Here is a 19,024-nt window from a genome sequence, read left to right on the forward strand (position 1 = left end):
AGAGTTAATTCTCATTCTTCCAAAACCAATGGTCCAATCAGAATTGCTTCAAATTTTCAGGAGACTGTTTGCTGAATAGTAATTTAGCAATACCTCTTCTTTCCCTCTGGAGTATACTTCTTCAAATACAGCAAGCATAATTCTACATCTGAAAATAGCAAACTTTGGCTGTCCCGATATTTTGGACATCAACCCCCATAATACCTTATCATTGGCCATGCTGGGTGAAATTGAAGGAAGATGAAGTCCAAAACATCAGGACATCCAAAATTTCCTAGCCTTTGCTCTAAGTCATACTCAGCAGGAGATGATTATATTCTGGACCGACTTGTACTGTAATTTAACAAGCTAACCAATCCCTGCCACCAGTTTTTGTGCTATGGAACTAATTTTTCCAGTTTCTAATATTTAACATTATCAATGTGCAAACCTAACTTCCAAGTTTTGTCCTTAACTACATTTAATATGCAGTCACTTTCTTTTATTTAGATAGGTCTTTGGCTATTAACTGGTTGTTGCAGAAGGGTTTGGTTTTTTTAATGGAGGGGTGCTTTACTTTTACTAAGTGCCATATTTTAAATTGCTTTTAATTACTGCTATTTTAATAGAATCGTTTATTTACTTTTTAAAATGCTTTTTATTATAACAGATGTAATTTCTTTTGATCTGTGTTGTGAACCACCTTGGGGGGAAAGGCAGGTTATAAATACATAGCCTGAATTCTGATTTCCAGTTTTACATCAGCCAGATATGCAAATCAAAGTACAGGCTAGGTATCTCCTATCTGAAATGTTTAGGACTAGAAGTATTTTGGAGATGGGGTGTTTTTTTGGATTTTGGAATACACAAGTAGCATAGAACGTACCTATAATGTATTTGTGAGGCTGGGGAGAGACAGGTCCAGCAGAGAGAGCAAGAGAGGGAGAGAAAGAAATAAAAGTACTGTACATGCTATGCTACTTGTGTGTTCCAAAATCCATAATATTCCAGTTCAAAAGGCTTGAAGCATCATCTTGGCACTCCAAAAGTTTCAGATTTTGGAGGCTTTAAAATTTTGGTTTCTGGGTTAAGGGTGCTCAATCTGTATCTAGCTATGTGCATATGGTTGGTATATATAGAGTACTTACTTGGGATACAAACAAGAGTAATGGGTTCAAGATGTCTGCCCAATGATAAAATCTTTGGGAAAAGGTCTAAAAAAAAAGATTCAGCCATTAGAAGATTTAGCAATTTCAAGCTGTCAAAATTCCTAAGGTAGTTGTACTAATTCTATTTGTACAGCAAATCCTTCTTTATTTCCATTGTTTAAATCACAATCTATGGAGCTTCCTCTTGTTGCTAAAGCAGGACAAACAACATAAGTATGGCCCACAGTGACAAGCCTAATCATAGAGCTTCTCTGAAATACTTGTTTGTGTCCTGCTGATGGGACTGGAATAAAGCAAATGATTGCATCTTGCATTCGGTTAAGCAAGCAAGGTAAATTTAGCTGAATTCGGTTTCAATTCAGGAAACTGAACTAAGGCCATAATTCTGTGCTTTAGTATGTACCAGAGTTTTGTTTTCAAGAATGAAGTAAAATTAAAATCCAGTTCTAAGCCATATACCTAGTCTGCAATCAGAACAGATGAGAGACACTGGTCCCTTCTCTGTGCCTGATCCTGAGGCTTCACAGCTGGACAGCTCCTGCCACAGAAGGCTTAGACACTCAGTAGCATGCAACAAGTGGGATTTACCCTTTGTGACTTTTCTGGGGCACACTGGAGTCTAATCTGCAGTACACAAATAATGTAGTTTGACATAACTTTAACAGACATGGCTCAATGCTATGCAATCCTAAGATTTGTAGTTTTGTGAGACATTTAGTCTTCTCTGTCAGAGCTCTGGTGCCACAACAAACTACAATTCCCAGAATTTTATAGCATTGAGCCATAGTAATTAAAGTGGTTTCAACTGGATTGTTTTGCAATGTGGCTGCAGCCATAGAAGACAATTCAAAAGTTAAGTGTCTCCAGGTGAATAGAGAATGTCCCCACTGATGTCTCAATATGCAGTATATGTATATTGATGTCTCAAAATGCTCAATATATTTAGATAACATAGTAGATCCCTTTGCATACTATTGAATATAATATAGCAGAATATAGAAATATAACAGAGTAGACTTGCAAGATCCCTTTGCATACCAATGAATGTAACAGGGCTGAATGTATGAATATACTATGAGTAGTAGACATGCAAGATTCTTTTGCATACCAGTGACTATAACAGAGCTGCATATAGCAGAGTAGGCCCTCAAGGTCCCTTTGCATAGCAATGACTATATCAGGGCTAAATATATGAATATAACAGAGTAGTAGACCTGCAAAATCCCTTAGCATACCAATGACTGAGGCTGCATCCGTACTGCAGAAATTAGTTTGAGACCACTTTAACTGTCATGGCTCAATGCTATGGAATTCTGGGAACTGTAGTTCTGTGAAACATCTAGCCTTCTCTGTCAGAGAGCTCTGGTATCACAACAAACCACTCAAAATTCCATAGCACTGAGCCATGGCAGTCAAAGTGGTGTCAGCCTTGATTATTTTTGGAGTGCAGATGCGGCCTATAACAGGGCTGAATACATGTATATAACAGAGTTAACCTGCAAGATCCCTTTGCACACCAATGACTGTAACAAGGCTGAATATATGCATATAGCAAAGTAGACATGCAAGATACTTTTGCATACCTGTGACTATAAGAGGGCGGAATATGGTATATGCATATAACAGAGTAATAGACCTGCAACATCCCTTTCCATGTTAATGAATATAACAGGACTGAATACAGTATATGCATATAACAGAGTAGAAGACATGCAAGATCTCTTTGCATACCAATGAACATAACAGGGCTGAATATAGGAATATAACAGAGCAGTACTGCAAAATTCCTTTGTGTGTCATTAAATATAACAGGACTGAATACAGTTTATGCAAATAACAGAGTATAGAACCATACAGCTGGAAGAGACCACAAGGGCCAACCAGTCCAATGCTCTGCCATGCCAGGAATACACAATCAAGGCACCCGTGACAGATGGCCATCCAGCCTCTGTTTACAGACCTCCAAAGAAGGGGACTCCACCACACTCTGAGGGAGTGTGTCCCACTGTAAAACAGCTCTTGGAAGATCTTCCTAATGTTGAGGTGGAATCACACAAGATCCCTTTGCCCACCAATGAACATAACGGGGCTGAACAGATTTAAATTTTAATGAGATTGTAAAAAATGTTTTTTTAAAAAATGATTAAAAATGTTTTCACCTGGGAGGAAGGCAGCATACAGATGAAATAAATGAAATAAATAAATATATATATGTTTTAAAAATAGATGCATATAGCAGAGTAGACCTCCAAAGGGGGTGCAGAAAGTATTATTCCACATGACCGCGCTATACTGTTATGGTGCTGCTATTCCACTTCTACTGCTCCAGCTGTCTCCTGTTGCATTCTGGGGTTTGTAGTTCAGTGCATTTTCTGCCTGAGAATTCTAAATGCCCCTCACTCAACTGCAAATCCCAGAATGCAACAGGAGGCAGCCAGAGCACTTAAAGTGGAATAGCAATGCTATAAGAGTGTAGTGCAGTGATCTAAATTGTCTGAAGCAAACCCATCCCAGCTGAGGGAGGTGCGGGGATCCCTTTGCAAGCCCATGCTCCTGCCTCCCTGACGGGATATACTAAAACAAATGGCAGTACTTGCCCATAGGGAAACCATACTTGCCCATAGGGAATAACAGGAGAATACCTGCCCATAGAGAAACATTGGAAAATACCTGCCCATAAGGAATCATTGGAGAATAGTTGCCCATAGAGCATAATAGGAGAATAAATGCCCATAGAGAATAATAGGGAATGACTGGCCATAGGGAATAAGTGAATTCTTGCCCATAGAGCATAATAGCAGAATACTTGCCTATAGTGAAACGTTGGAGAATACTTGTCCATAGAGAATAATAGGAGAATACTTGCCCATAGAGAACAAGAATACTTGCTCTTAGAGAATGATAGCAGAATACTTCCCATACAGAGTAATAAGAGAATACTTGTCCATAGAGAATAAAGAAGCTGGGTTTCTAAAACATTCTCCACCAAAAAAGGAACCCGCCGTAAGTGATGCTCCATGGGCATGTTTCCCTATGGGCAGGTATGCTCCAATGTTTCCCTATGGGCAAGTGCTGCCATTTGGTTCCATGGGTCCCCTCCGTCCTCCCTGACCTCTGCAGCTTAAAGCCTCCTCGTCCTCCTCCTCCTCCTTCGAGAGAGAGAGAGAGCCAGGGCCATGCCCTCCACCGTGATCCATACCGTCCCTTGGCTCCTCCAGAACTCCAGATTCCCGTCCATGAGGAGGCTCTCCCATGCATGCGACCGAAGGGGCGGCTGGGCCGGAAAGCGCCGCCGGAGACGCCCCCCCCCTGTGCCCGCCTTCCTTCTCAGGAAAGGCCCAGGCTTCGCCGCGCCCTAGGCCTCACCTGCCCTTGGAGCCGATGGCGGCGGAGAAGGAGGGGTTTCTACTTTTGCTCCTTCTCCACTGCAGAGTTAAGGCAGTTTGGCACCGCTTCAGCTGCTGTGGCCCCAGCCCTCTTTGGTAGAGAAGGCGAAAGACCTTGGGAAACTAGAAATCCCAGGGTCCCCTAGTCAGAGAGGGTGATCGCAAAGGAGGACAAGGCACTGCAAAGTGTAGGGCCTTTGAGGGGGAAAATGGAGGACTTGTCCAAAGAGAAGCTTAAAAACACTTAATATACATGTAAATCTATGCTTCTCCTTAATCATGCTCAAAATGGAATCCCTCCCAGTGGACAGAAGAGGGAAATGGAGGACGTGTCTTGGAAAAGGAGGACATGCCTGGTCACTCTGAGGCGCCAGCCCTCTTTGGCAGAGAAGGCGAAAGACCTTAGGAAACTAGAAATCCCAGGGTCCCATAGGAGGGAGCAACACATGGTGGCCTCATGTCCTCACCACCAAGGAGGGCAAAGCATAGCAAAGTGTAGGGCTTTCGAGAAAAAATGGAGGACATGACTGAAGGAAAGTTTGAAACACTCCTATGCATGTAAAACTACAATTTCCAGAATTCTATAGCATTAATCCATGGCAGTTAAACTGGTTTCAAAACAAATTGTCTCTGCCATGTGGATGAAGCCATTGTCATTTTCAATCCTAACTCATGCTTCTTAGTCAAGTTCAAAATGGAGGACATTTTGGAATTCCTCCTGGATGGAAGGTGGAAATGGAGGGCATGTCCTGGGAAAGCAGGACGTGCCTCATCATCCTGCCCTCCTTGGCAGAGAAGGCAAAAGACCTTTTAAAACTACGGGTCCCAAGGTCCCATAAGATGGAGCTACACAGGGTGACCACAAAGGACGGCACGGCGTGCTTCTTAATCATACTCAAAATGAAGGACATTTACAAATCTCTCCTGGACAGAAAGTGGAAATGTAAGACATGTTCTGGAAAAGCAGGATGTGTGGTCAGAGTTACAGCACTTAAAAGTGGTGTCAAAACTGTATTATTTCTGCAATGTAGATGCACTCAGGTCTAATCCACACTGAAAAATTAATACAGTTTGAATTGACACATGGCTTTAATTGCCATATCTCCATCCTACAGGATTCAGGGTTTTGTGGTTTTGTGGGACACCAGTACTCTTTGGCAGAGGAGGCAAAAGACCTTGTGGAACTAGAAGTCCCGAGATCCCATAGAAGGGAGGTAAACAGGGTGATCAGAAGTCCTAACCACAAAGGAGGACGAGACACCTGTAGGACATTAGAGAAAAAATGGAGGGCATGAAGAAAGAAAAACTAAAAACACTCATATAAACATAAATTCATGCTTCTTCTTAATCACACTCAAAATGGGAGGACATTTTGGAATTCCTCCTGGACAAAAGGGCAGAAATAGAGGACATGTCCTGGAAAAGGAGGACATGTCCCTTCATCCTGTGAGGCGCCAGCATTCTTTGGCAGAGAAGGCAAAAGCCCTGGTTAAGCTACAAATCCCAGGATTCCAAAGGGAGGGAGCAACAGCACTGAAAACTGGTGTCAAACTGCATTATTTCTGCAGTAAACAGCTTCATTTATATACCGATTCATACCGAACTAGCAGTGTCTAAGCGATTTACAACTGTAAGCTAATTGCCCCCAACAATCTGGGTACTCGTTTTAGTGACCTCCTTGGAAGGATGCAAGCCTGAGTGGAGCTTGAGTCCTTTTTCTGGTACTGAACTCACAACCTTATGGTTTTGAGTGAGTGGCTGCAGTACAGGCATTTAACCATTGTGCTACACAGGGGTAATCTGCACTGCAAAATTAATGCATTTTGAGACCTGCTTTAACTGTCATGGCTCAATGCTACAGAATACTGAGATGTGTGATTTTGTGGGGGACCATCACTGGCAGAGAAGGCTAAGACTTCATAAAAATACAAACTCCAGCATTTGATTAAGATGGAGCTAGCAGAACTTAAAGTGGTGTCAAACTCTGCATTATTTCTACAGTGTAAAGGAAGGCAAAGGCAAAGAGCTTCTGAACCAATCTAGCCAGCGAGGCCCCATGATGGGGTCACTTTAGGGTCACCATAAGTCAGAAAGGACTTGAAAGCACACAATAACAACAGGCACCCAGGTATCATCTGCACTGCAGAACTAATGCAGTTTGGCACCGCTTTAACTGCCAGCGCTCCATCCTATGGAATCTTGGGATTGCTAGTTGTGGCACCAGACCTTTCTGACAAAGAAGCCTAAATATCTCACAAAACTACATGACAGTTAAAGTGGTCTCAAACTGGATTATTTCTGCAGTGCAGGTTAGACAAAGTGAGCCACCACTGTGCCACCAGGGCTTCTCAGTAGAGATACACAGGTCTAATGTGCACTGCAGAATTAATTCAGTTTGAGACAAAGTCTGCCCCAGAAAAGCCACAAGGGGTGACTGTGTGTCTCTAAGCCTCCAGTGTCAGTAGTAGTCCAGCTGTGAAGCCTCAGGGGCAGGCACAGAGAAGTGTCCTCCAGATGCTGGACTGCAACTCCCTTTCACCCTAGCTGCCAATGTGGTGGGGATATTGGGAGTTGCAGTCCTGCAACCTCTGAAGGATTGCAAATTCCTATCCTCCTTCCCCAGATTTCGGGGGATTGTTAATTGCTATGTGCCCACAAGTCATCCAAGGTTAGGGTAATCCTACCATAGTGTTTTCTTGGTAAAAATTCTTTAGAGGTTTCTCACTGCCTTGCTCTTAGGCTGAGAGAGTGTGACTTGCCTGAGGTTACCCAGTAAGTTTCCATGGCTGAGCAGTGATGCAGACCCTGGTTGCCCAGAATCCTAGTCTAACACTCAAAACATTGGTGGCTCTGTTTAAGTAGATTAGACTTTATATTAGATATGTGAAAGGATGTCAAATGCCTAGAGATGTGTGGGTCAACAGCAACTTATGATTGATCAAAGGTTGTAAGAAGATAATAATTACTGGAACCAACTTTGGGTGGGTCCTTTCCATTCAGCTAGTGTGAGCCCAACCTCACTTTCTTGAGCTGAGCTGGACAAGTCACAGTAGCTGTCTATGTAGTAGAAACACCTGTCTACACAAGCTGTGACCCCATGATTCCCTATGTAAAATTGCTAGGAGTTAATCATTGCCTGAGTCTTCAATAGCCCCATGAAAGCTGGAAGTGCCCTTTAAAAAAGCAACCAGAAACTCAAAAATTAGATGAGCATATCATTATAGGCAAATGACCAGTGGGCCAACCATGCCCGATATCCAACTTACAGAATCGAGAAGATAACTATAGTATATAACCCAAGGCATTTTGTTCTAGAGTTCTTTAATTCACTGTTGCATAATTTCACAGAGGCACTTTTGGATGTTTTCAGAAATAAGCGCTTTTAATTCACAGAATCATTAATGAATCTTCTACATAATTACTAATAACCCATTGGTACATCTGAAAGTCCACAGCCAAAGCAGCACTAAACAAAGTTGATAAAAAATAATGAAAGTTATTTGAGCATTACCAACAAAGGACTTTGGTTCACAGCTTCTTGTGTTTATTTCTAAATTAAAATAACCCCTCAAACTATTCCAATATATTATTATTATGCATAATAGTGGCATGTGGCTAAAGACTTCCTTGCTCTAATTTCAAGGACAATTCACATGGCAACATAATGCATTGGTTCTACATTTAGTATGGTATGGGACTGATATGGCACACAGTGCATTTCTAAATGCAAAGAACCAATTTGCAGAACATGTGTCATCTTGGATCAGTTGAACATACATCTATATGTGAATTTGCTCCACCCATGTAGACTGTGTCTATAGAAAAGGTGGGCAATAAATTCAGATGGAACTATTCATAAGAAAACCATGTGGGGTCCTCAGGCCATACAGCACTCTGATGTAATACAATAAAAATAGTAGGTGGATAAAACAAGCATTAAACTTGTTAAGCAGAAGCCACGAATGGGACTTCCATCTGTTAAGAGCACCTGAAAGAGGGTAAATGCAAAAACTAATTTTTCAGCAATAGTTTACTTCTTTCTCTAAGTTGCTCTTGTGTACCAAGCCTACTGCATGTTTTTAAAGCGTGAACCAAAATTTTTAATAGAAATGTTAGTATAATACTTTGCATCAAGACATTCCAAATGAGAAAATGAGAAACATATTCTTCTAGTGCTATTACATGTAGGAGGCACTCAAGACTCCAGTGCTTCTTTAACTTATTGGGGCTAAAGAATCATCCCCACAATTCTGCAAAATAGATCAACTTTTCATCAGAACAAATATTAAAACAATTGTGCGATTTTATTACAATCAAACCCTGCTCTCGCAGGAGATTAGCTTCTGGTTCAAGGAAACAGGATACTAACTCTTTATTGTTCATGATCTTATTAATTGACTTTGCTAAAATACTCCTTTGATCCTTCTGGATTTGGCTTGATCTGAAAAGCAAATAAAACAAAACAAAAAAGGTCATAACAAAATATCAGTATTAAATTATATATTCAGATCAAGGCAGCAAATACTGTAAATCACCTCTTAAGAGCTGGCAGAATAGTTTAGTGAAAACTGATTAGTGTTCAAATCACCAGCTGACATGTCTTTGTTCTCCTTAACTATACACTAATCGAAGAGACCACATTTCCATACAAGAAAATGAAACATTCCGTATTGTTTAATTAGAATGAAATGAAGAGATGGATCCTAAAGTCCCATAGGGACAGTTAAGGTTAGATGTTTTCGACTTCCCTCTCCATCTATTGAGTCAGTTCCAGAAGCAGAGAATGGGCCCCACTGCCATAGGCCCTCTTGCGGCAGCAATTACTCCATATTCGCTAGGGTTAGGGGAACAAGACCCCCGTGAATATGGAAAAACCGCAAATAACAAAAACACTGGTTTTACCTGAGAGGACACCTCTCTAGGAATCTCTAGGTCCTCCAGTGCAACTCCGTGGTCAATGTCCAACATACACTGACCATAGAACGGCACTGGAGTAGCTACAAATGGTCTTTTAGTGCAACTTTTAGTTAAAGTTGACCACAGAGTTGCACTGGAGAACCTAGACAGTCCTAGAGAGAACAAATTAATGAAATCTGTGAATAATCAAATTCATAAATATCAAAGCCGCAAATATGGAGGGATGACTAATGTACTCCAACACTGTTATACCGACAGTTTTAAAGGAAGAAAAAGTGGAATGTCAGGCTAAGCCATGGATCTATTTAATCTAAAGCCTTCCCATTCTTCCAACTTACTACAACCCCCAGAACAAGGAATAATCTACACCAGTCCTGGATCTGAAATATTTTTCTTTCCACTAAAACTACTGGAAAATAGATTTTTAAAAGGTCCATTGAAGACATGATGATTTTGCCACCTTCCACCCCACTCTCACAGTGATAAACTCAAGACATTTAATGAAGCAAAAATAAAACATGACAGAGAACCAATGTTTACACCCAAAGTGAACATTCTAATTCAAGCTAGATCCTACTAATATAAAAAAGAACCCACTTCTAAGGAAAGACGCTTTACAGACCACCCAAAAAGGACGGTCTGCTGGTGCCTCCGTTTCCGCCGCTGGGAAGCTTCAGCCTCCAAACGGGGATGGTTCCTGGCGGCGGAAAAAGAAGCTGCAAAAAGCGGCTTCTTTTTGCGTCGTGGTTGCAACACATGAGTGCGCAAATGGCACACTCGTGATGTCGCAAGCGCAGGGGGACGTGCGGACACTAAGCATCCGGCACATCAAGATGGCTGCGCCCATGTGTATAGGGTGCCACCATTTTGTACATGCTTGGCATGTACTAGGGTTAGGGTGTCCGGAAGGGACACCCTTTCGTAACCCTAGTACATGCCGAGCACGTATTTTTTGCCTGTGCAGAACGGGCCAAATATTATTAAAATAGGATTGTCAACTAGCATCTAAAATACACTGCAGAAATAATTTAGTTTGATACCATTTTAACTGCCTTGGCTCAGTGCTAGAGAATCCTGAGAATTGGAATTTATTGTAGCTAAATGTCTCATAAAACTACTGTTCTCAGAATTCCCTAGCATTGAGCCAGAGCAGTTAAAGTGGTCTCAAACTGGATTATTACTGCATTGTGTTTTGGAATAGTTTTGTATCCAGCATCTTAACTTCTGGGACTATATGGGAATTCTTATATGGGTCAATTCCTCAGTGCCTTTCCTGCTTACACTTTTCTTGCCATAGATCACAAATTAAAGAAACATGTAGCAAAGCCCTAGAAAGAATGCATTTGCTGGGCTTGGAAGCCAACAACTCTTGTCATAAATCTTTTCAAATTCATATGTTTCTGCAGTGCTACAGAAGTACAAGGAAAATCCTGATTTTGAACCCTGTAGATATGCACTGAATTTCACATCATACAGCATCCTACCTTAAGTCAAATGAAAGGTTTGCTCAGGACAGGTGCTATGGCACAACTGCTCGGCACACACTGGGTATTGCACAAATGTAACATTACGATTATATTATTCAGCTGGACCATCAAAATTCCTCTTCCTGGTCTACCCAAACCATGTAGGAGCAGCTTGTTTAATTTTTTTTTTGAATGAAACTTCCTTGAATTTTAAATAATTTTTTTTTTAAAAAAACTTCCTGGAACCAGCTTTCAGAAGAATCTAATTATAATATACTTTTATCTACTATTTAAATAGCCTATTAATTAATCTATTGTTTAATTAATTAACATTCCAGACAAAAGTGGATTGATATATTCCATTGTTCTACATCCAGGACTGGCAAGGCAGATCCAGGGGCCCATTTTCTTCCACAGGGATTCTCTAGGAAATGCATGGATTTCCAAAATATCCCCAGAAATTTTGGGGCAGGGGGACAGAAAACTGGAATTGAAACTGAAAAGTCAGTTTAAATGTTAATTGGTTCACAGGAGAGTGGCAATTTAATTAAAAGGGAATCGCTGCTCCTGGGACTCTGGTCCAAATAATAACATTTCCAAGAGGCAGACATCTCTGCAGCTTATTTCTATTTAAATTATTGTTCTCTTTTGAATTTTTATCAGCCCAGAAATGAACATTCCCTCCCAAGAAAAGGAGTCCTGCCCACATTTACACATCAGAACATTATATTTGCCAACATACCGTGGGGGAGTTTGGTGTCCAATTTGCTGGGCAGACTTCTCCATGTGTTTCTACAAACTGGAAGGCCTTTACCAAGCGAAGCGTTTCTTCCACGCTGCGACCAACAGGGAGGTCATTGATACTCAAATGCTTGATGATTCCATTAGGATCGATGACAAAGAGACCCCTTCAAAGAAATAAAGCAGAATGCATACATTTAAACAGGCCTGGTATGTAAAAGTACAGCTCCCATAGGGGCTATTTTTCAGTTTAAAATGTGCTCCAGCTACACACATGTATCCTCTCATCTATTTAGAGAACTGAGTATTTGTAAGTGTATAGATTTTAAATCATTGCGCGGCCAGGGGTGGGGGATTATAATTACTTGCATCTGATCAACTCTTTTAAAGTGGCTGTTCTATACAAATATATATATTTGTATATATTTAAATAGCCTTTTAAACTCTTGAGACTGGAGCAATATAAAGGCAACAAACATGGCAAGAAGAATTAGTGTACACCAACATTACAAACAACAGTTTTTATCCTTTGGCAACATAAAAATACAATAGAAAGCAAGAATCTGAGAAACCACTTATTCAACCGATATCTGCCAAAGAAACTTTCTTGACTCTAGCACTTATTATATCTTATATCAAGCAGGGATCTTTTCTTTGAAAATGGCCAGTTCCGAAATTAATCCCAGTCTTGGATTATAGCAAAGATTCCAATAAAATATGTTAAGGTTTTAGGGTGTATTAGAGTTCATGTCCTTGTCTGGATTTTTTGAAAACTAGACAGAGACCTTTTACAACAAGGTGGTATATAGTATTTAAAGTAAGTAAGGTCAGTCTCCATTTCTCACACATATATGCACAGACAAGACTTGAGACTAACCCATATGAACAATGTTTCTCACACATATATGCACAGACAAGACTTGAGACTAACCCATATGAACAATGTTGCCTGGACTCTATTATCTCAGACAAGCAAACAGTTTGATATAGCCTGTACGATTTTTTTTCTTCCTGCACGTACAACTACTATGTCAGAAGGAGATTAGTCTAGCTGTTTCATGACAGTTTGCTGATAGTATTATCTGACACAGAGGGGCTGAATGTGTGGTCTTTTAGCTGTTGCTGGAATGCATCTCACAATAAGCCTAGTCAGCATAGTCCATGGTAAAGGGACATGGTAAATGAAGTCCAACATCTGGAGGGCCATATATTCTCCAATTTTACTGTGAATGATTTGAATAGTTGAGCTTGCAAATAGAAAACCACTCCAGTTCCCATTCCTCCATGGATTTTCACTAGTGCAGTCAAACCATGTACATATTAATGGTAATTAATTAAGATATCTCTCACCTTAATGCAAGACCAGGTGCTTCCAAAAGCACGCCATAATCTCGGGAGATCTGTTTTGTTATATCTGATAGAAGAGGGATATTCATATGGCCTAAGCCACCATTCTAATGAAACACAGAAGAGAGGCATGTCAGTTTTCAATGGGGGACACATTCAAATGAAAATCTTAGTTTAACCTGGAAGATTCTGTGATGAAAGGTTTACTGACTATAAGGTCTGAGGAAAACATTTTTAGATGGGGAGGCTATAGGCAGAAGAGAGATTTTCATGACAAGTTCTCTCTTTTTCAGATATATGTGTATGTTAAAACCCATTTTTAAACAAACAAATGAAGAAAGGTTGTATGAGGCTTCATCTTTTCTAGTCTCAGTACTCAGGCTTTTGCTCAGTTAAATAAGATGGTTTACAGTCCGCCCCTTTGGGGCGGACTGTACCCACCCCTTTCCCCAACGGATCAGGGCCTCAGCTACCACAGCGGCAGCCCTGAGGCCCCGATCCGCCGCTTTTCCAGGCCAGGGGGAAGCAGCAAAAGGCCACCTCCCCATGGCCTGGAAAGGGGTGTCCTTGGGGCTTGAAGCCCCAAGGACACCCCGACATGGCGGGGAAAGGGAGAAAGGGGCCGCTCGGCCCCTTTCTCCTTTGTGTTGCTGGCACAGCTGTGTAAAAGCTGCACCAGCGACACAAAACCAGGAAGGAGCTCCAAAATGGAGCTCCTTCTGGTGCCATGGAAAGAGCGCCACAGGCGCCCTTCCACAGTGCCAGGACGTCACATCCGCGCTGCTCCATTTGGAGGCGGCGCGGCCATGACGTTGTAATGGCGGTGCCCATGTAGAATGGGTGCTGCCATTTTGTACGTACTCTGTACATACGAAACGGCCCGTTCATAAAGGGCCTAAGTTTTCATTTTCTTACATACACAAAAGACTCATTTCAACAATGTCTAACTTCTACAGAAAAGCAAGTAAAAGCTACAATGTAAAGTATATATAATAGTGTTATCCAGAAAATAAAGAGATCAGAAGCTGTACAACAAGAGTTGAAACCTTTGACATTACAAATTCAAAGACATCGGCTATCCAACACCCCAACCAGCATGAGCAATAGTAAAAGAAAATGGGAGCTAATTCCCAAAATATCTGGAGGGGGGCAAATATCCCCTACCTCTGCAGAGAACAGTCCACTGTTTTTATATAAAGGAGCAACCACATATGTCAATATTACTGGGGAGATTTGCCTTCCTAATGGACATAATGGCCACCTCAGTCCTTCCATCAACTTTAAAATGATTAAGGAGAGGTATGAAACAGAGGCTTGTAAAATCACGGCATAATGAAAATGTGGATAGACAGAAGTTTGTCCTCTCATAAAAACACCAGAATGTGGAATAATCCAATGTACCTTACTGGAAACAGATACAGGGCAGACAAAAAGAATAGGTTTGTTTGCATAATGAATTAACATATGGAATTGTCTACCTCAAGACTTGACCGTTGGTACTAGTTTACACCAGAGCATTGAAAAGTTATTTTTCAACTATAGTTCCCATAATCCTCCATCCACCAAGGTCAGTATGAGGGGATTCTGGGAATTATAGCTTAAAAAGTAATTTTTACAAACTCTGGTTGAGATTAGAATATTAGAAAATTTTATGAAAGTTGGGGCTATTGATGGCTATTATTCATAAATAATAAGTATAGCAACAGTATAGTATACTAATATTTGGTATTGAACACTAATTATTGGGGAGTAAAAGGGGAAAGTTAATTGCTTGCAAGCTTTTCCAGAAGGGTTCCCTAAGCAGCTAGTGGGACACTGTTAAAAATAGGATACCATGTACAGAAAGGATCTTCTTATGTTTTTGATTCTTTACAGAATAAAAGAGGTGCAGATTATCTATACAATGCCCTCTTAGCTTGTGTTTTTTCTGTAGAGGAAACATTTCCCATGAAAAGCAATACTGTTAAGAACTTGGGCAGTTACAGCACTTTAACTAGAAAATAAGTATAGGTGTTTTTTATTCTGCTCAGTGGTTTCCACTATTGTTCTGTATCTTTTTATTAGTTATGCCCTGTGTACATATGTAAGCTTGTTTATACACATAAGTGCCAGTTACTATTGAATTTCACAGCATCACCACAACCAGAAAGATAAATGGCTTATCCTCGAAACAAGGCTGACGGATTTCATTAGTGTTCAGGGACCATCCATGGCCTGTCCCTAAGTGGCCTTGGTTGATCACTGCTAGTTCAATTTTACAAAAGGTATGCACATGCATAAATTTATCAACATAGATTCAATGACTTTAAGTCTGGTAGACATGAATCAAAGTTTATAAATGAATGTAATAATCAGATTTAATCCACTTCCTATTCATATAATATATAATAAAGTTGTTATATTTATAACAAAACAAATTTTAAAAGCTCCCTGCATGATAGCAAGATCATGAAGTGGGACTAGTACTCTGAAAACCTAAAGGGACAAATGTATGTATGTATATAAGCATAACAACCCAAAACAACCATTGTACTTGGTTGTTGGTAGGAGAAAAATTCATAGAACCCTATTGTAGAAAGTATCAAGAAAGGAGAAGGGAGATGACAAAATACATACGGTCCACTTGGTTCAAGCCTTCCAAATCATATGATGAAAGATATACAATGACAGTAGTAACAGCAGGGTGTAATTGATTAAATGAAGTCAATTTAAATCAGTGGTTTACATCAGCATGAGAAAAAGCTAATTTAAATAAAACTTCTGATATTTCACATATTTCCTAAACAATGATCAATAATTGATTTGATCAATAATTGATACTATTTTTACAAGTTCACTTTGAATTTGGCTCAAATCAACCTTCACAGTTTAAAGAATAAATGAATGAATTAAAATGTCCTTAGTTGAGATGCTAACCTAATGTCCAGTGGTTGCCAGCCAAACTAGAGCAATTTATTGTTATCAAGTGAGAAGAATTACGGTAGCTCTAGAATTACATTCACATAGAAAAACATCCTTTATCTCAATGTATCTGACAGAGGAACTAATTCAGTGCAGAAAGTTTTCTGTTAGGCTAATGTGCTTAGATTCGAGGGTTTTAATAGTAACATCATAATTGTTTAAAAGAAAGGTACTATTTACCATTTTTGAAAGTTAAATAAACTGTAAAATGTGGTCCTTTAAACAATGTATCAAGATTTATCCACCTTGAGTAATCGACATTTGTTTTAAGTGAGCTCCCATTTTCTTTTTTTGACAGACTAACTCATGAATGCTACTGGACCCCTCCCTCTTGAAAGAATTAAACATACTAATCTCACCTACCCACCCAAATATGAGTGCTAATAAAGATGTTATTAATAAGAAACAAAACAGCAACTTGGAACAATTCAGTTAAGATGGAAAAGTCCATACCTTTCGTGGTGTGTTTATCCAGGCAAGGTGACAAAAGTGAGAATCAACTGACACGCCAACAACCTCACAGTTCACATCATGGAATTCATTTGCTTTGTCACTGAAAGCAATAATTTCTGTTGGGCATACAAAAGTGCTAGTAGAACAAGCAAAATAAAAAGGACAAGTCACAGAGGTGAGTTTTTTAAAACAGAATTTGACTTCTTTCCACTGTAAAGTTCAGAGAACACAAAAATAAATATTTGCAGATTTTGTATAAAGGAACGTTCATGAACCCCTCTAAATCACAGAATTTTAGTTCAAAGCACACACGAATAATGCCATTTTGTCAAGAAAATATGTTGAGAACTAGAACATAAAAATGGGACTCTTACCTAATCTCATTTTTTGCTATTGCCAATACAGAAATATTGTGGCAGTACTGGACATTACAGCAGGCTAAAGGAATGCTGGCTGGCTACTGAGTCAGGTAAGCCATCATTTATTGACCCTTGTCAAAACACATTTTCAAATCAACTTAAACTAATTCCAGGTTATTTAAACTCAAAATTAGCCAGTTGTCAAGAAGCTTGTCAGCATTTCTGTAATAACACTTGAAGGCAAAACAATACACACACAACACATCATGTATAGGATTTATTTTATTTTATCCTTAACAATCATAATAAGATTATATGATTCTGAAAATAAACATTTTCAAAGTCATATACAAGAATTTCACTGAATACACACACACACATCATTGCATTATATTTGTCTTCTGTTGTTTCTCTGATTCACATGCTACAAGTACACACTGTCCTCTTGCAGCAGCTTCTAAAAATCCATTATTTGACCTTAGCCACAGTTTCCTTGACATTTTCACCAATGTCCTTGTTGTGTGTGCATGTGTGCCTTCAAGTCACTTGTTGACTTATAGCAACCCCATGAATTTCACAGGCTTTTCTTAAATACTTAGAAGTGGTTTTTGTCAGTTCCTTCCTCTGAAATATAGCCTGCAGCACCTGGTATTCATTGGCAGTCTTCCATCCAAGTACTAACCAGGGCTGACTCTGCTTAGCTTCCAAGATCAGACAAGATCTGATGCCTATAGGTATTGAGGCATAGGATTTTTACAAATAAAAGTTGTGTTTCCTCTCTCTCTCTCTCTCTCTCTCTCTCTCTCTCTCACACACACACACACACACACACACACACACCCATGCCTCAACAAGGCAATGATAACACTGCCTTCAGTACATTTTTATCATTTACACAAGAGATACATTGTACTGTCCCAAAAAAGGCAAGTTAAGTGAAAGCAAGCTCACTAACAGATTCCTTTATCACCAGAAAACATTTGGAGATGAAACATTTAAGAGCTAGAACATCTAAATGTTACTTACAAATCCAAAGGGTAGAAGAAGAGAACCAGATATTTCCCTTTAAAGTCATCTAAACTCAGCTCTTTGAAATCTCCATCAACTACAGCAGTACCCTTAAAATAAGGAGCATGCTGAGTGACAGCAGGAACAAATCTTGAAGAACCTAGGAAAAATAGATAGCATAGGGTTATAGGTATTATCAGGAAAGAAAAGAGGACCTTCAGCATATCCCTTTTGAGGAAAAAAAGAGCAAGAATGCTTGATGATAATTTGGGCCTTGCATTGTGTATCTGTGTTGCTCGGTATCTAGTCAAATATGCTTCATTGAATTAAATCAGTCTTTCCCTCCATGGTAACTGTCAAGGTGTGCAGAAGCATTTTAGAAATGTAAGAACCCAAAGTTTTTTTTACTGTACTGCAGCCTTGAAAAAACAGTTCAGTTAGGACAAATCCCAACACTGTTTCAAAATTAAAGGTTTATATAAAACCTAGATTGCATATGGTCTTCAGTTATGAAGTACACCTATAGCGACTACTATACACCAGGTCAATTATCTAGGGGATAGGGTTTATGTGAAAATATGTATGTTTTCATTTTTAGAAAACAAACCTCTGGGCCATAAAATTTCAGGGAACAGCTTGACAATGTGCAAAACAGTATAAGATGAAATCTCAAGATGCTAAGAGCAAAAGGGGATGTAGCATTTCCACAAAACTAAGGCTTTCAGGTGATCGGGAGGTTAAGTTTCAGTGGCCTACTCTTCCCCCTCTCCATGATCAGCTGAAGTAAACACATACACACACAAACTGGCCAAAGAATTTTGTTATGGTGCAACATTCAAATATCATAAAGAATAACTTTGGTCCAAAACACACTGCAGAAATAATCCAATTTGAGACTGCTTTAACTGTCCTGGCTCAGTGTTAAGGAATCCTGTGAACTGTAGTTTATTGCAGCACCAGAGCTCTCTAACAGAGAAAGCTAAATGTCTCACAAAACTGCAGTTCTCAGAATTTCCTAGCATTGATCCAGGGCAGTTAAAATGATTTCAAACTGGATTATATCTTCAGTGTATTTTGAACCATACTTTGCATAATTCCACTTTTCTTGAAATAAAGAGTTCATATTTTGTTCTCAAATTACACACTACAAAATCATAGCAGAAGAGTCTCTTCATCAAGGTTAGAAGGAGGCTAGAAGTTGTTCAAACAAAGATCAATGGGATAAAAAGTATCCAAGC

At 39.7% G+C, this 19,024-nt stretch overlaps 2 protein-coding genes and 1 long non-coding RNA gene across 6 annotated transcripts in view; 1 reads left to right on the forward strand and 2 right to left on the reverse strand.

Annotated features, from left to right (window-relative positions):
• The window catches only part of SFXN4 (sideroflexin 4), an 18,094-nt gene extending 13,607 nt beyond the window's left edge, over positions 1-4,487 (reverse strand). The window contains exons 1-2 of one of the 2 annotated variants that reach the window (XM_089510041.1): positions 4,348-4,487; positions 1,128-1,193 (exon numbers count right to left, since the gene is read on the reverse strand). In XM_089510041.1, the coding sequence (XP_089366167.1) occupies positions 1,128-1,193; positions 4,348-4,386 (105 nt within the window). In that variant the 5' untranslated portion in view covers positions 4,387-4,487. Of the gene's footprint in view, positions 1-1,127; positions 1,194-3,307; positions 3,341-4,347 lie in introns of those variants that run through there. The other variant, XM_089510042.1, reaches the window with a different exon arrangement.
• PRDX3 (peroxiredoxin 3) overlaps positions 1,175-19,024 on the reverse strand; it is a 21,051-nt gene continuing 3,201 nt past the window's right edge. The window contains exons 3-8 of one of the 3 annotated variants that reach the window (XM_089510046.1): positions 17,805-17,946; positions 16,420-16,555; positions 13,009-13,112; positions 11,660-11,825; positions 8,904-8,975; positions 1,175-1,193 (exon numbers count right to left, since the gene is read on the reverse strand). In XM_089510046.1, the coding sequence (XP_089366172.1) occupies positions 8,925-8,975; positions 11,660-11,825; positions 13,009-13,112; positions 16,420-16,555; positions 17,805-17,946 (599 nt within the window). In that variant the 3' untranslated portion in view covers positions 1,175-1,193; positions 8,904-8,924. Of the gene's footprint in view, positions 1,194-7,851; positions 8,001-8,610; positions 8,976-11,659; positions 11,826-13,008; positions 13,113-16,419; positions 16,556-17,804; positions 17,947-19,024 lie in introns of those variants that run through there. The other 2 variants (XM_089510045.1, XM_089510044.1) reach the window with 2 other exon arrangements.
• The window catches only part of LOC149318561 (uncharacterized), a 15,421-nt gene continuing 13,221 nt past the window's right edge, over positions 16,825-19,024 (forward strand). The window contains exon 1 of the long non-coding RNA XR_016280064.1: positions 16,825-16,888. This is a non-coding gene — a long non-coding RNA (uncharacterized LOC149318561). The remainder of the gene's footprint in view (positions 16,889-19,024) is intronic.

Source organism: Sceloporus occidentalis, unplaced genomic scaffold, assembly GCF_023333645.1.
Source record: "Sceloporus occidentalis isolate IW3139 unplaced genomic scaffold, rSceOcc1.0.p SCAF_2, whole genome shotgun sequence".
NCBI classification, from domain to species: Eukaryota; Metazoa; Chordata; class Lepidosauria; order Squamata; family Phrynosomatidae; genus Sceloporus; species Sceloporus occidentalis.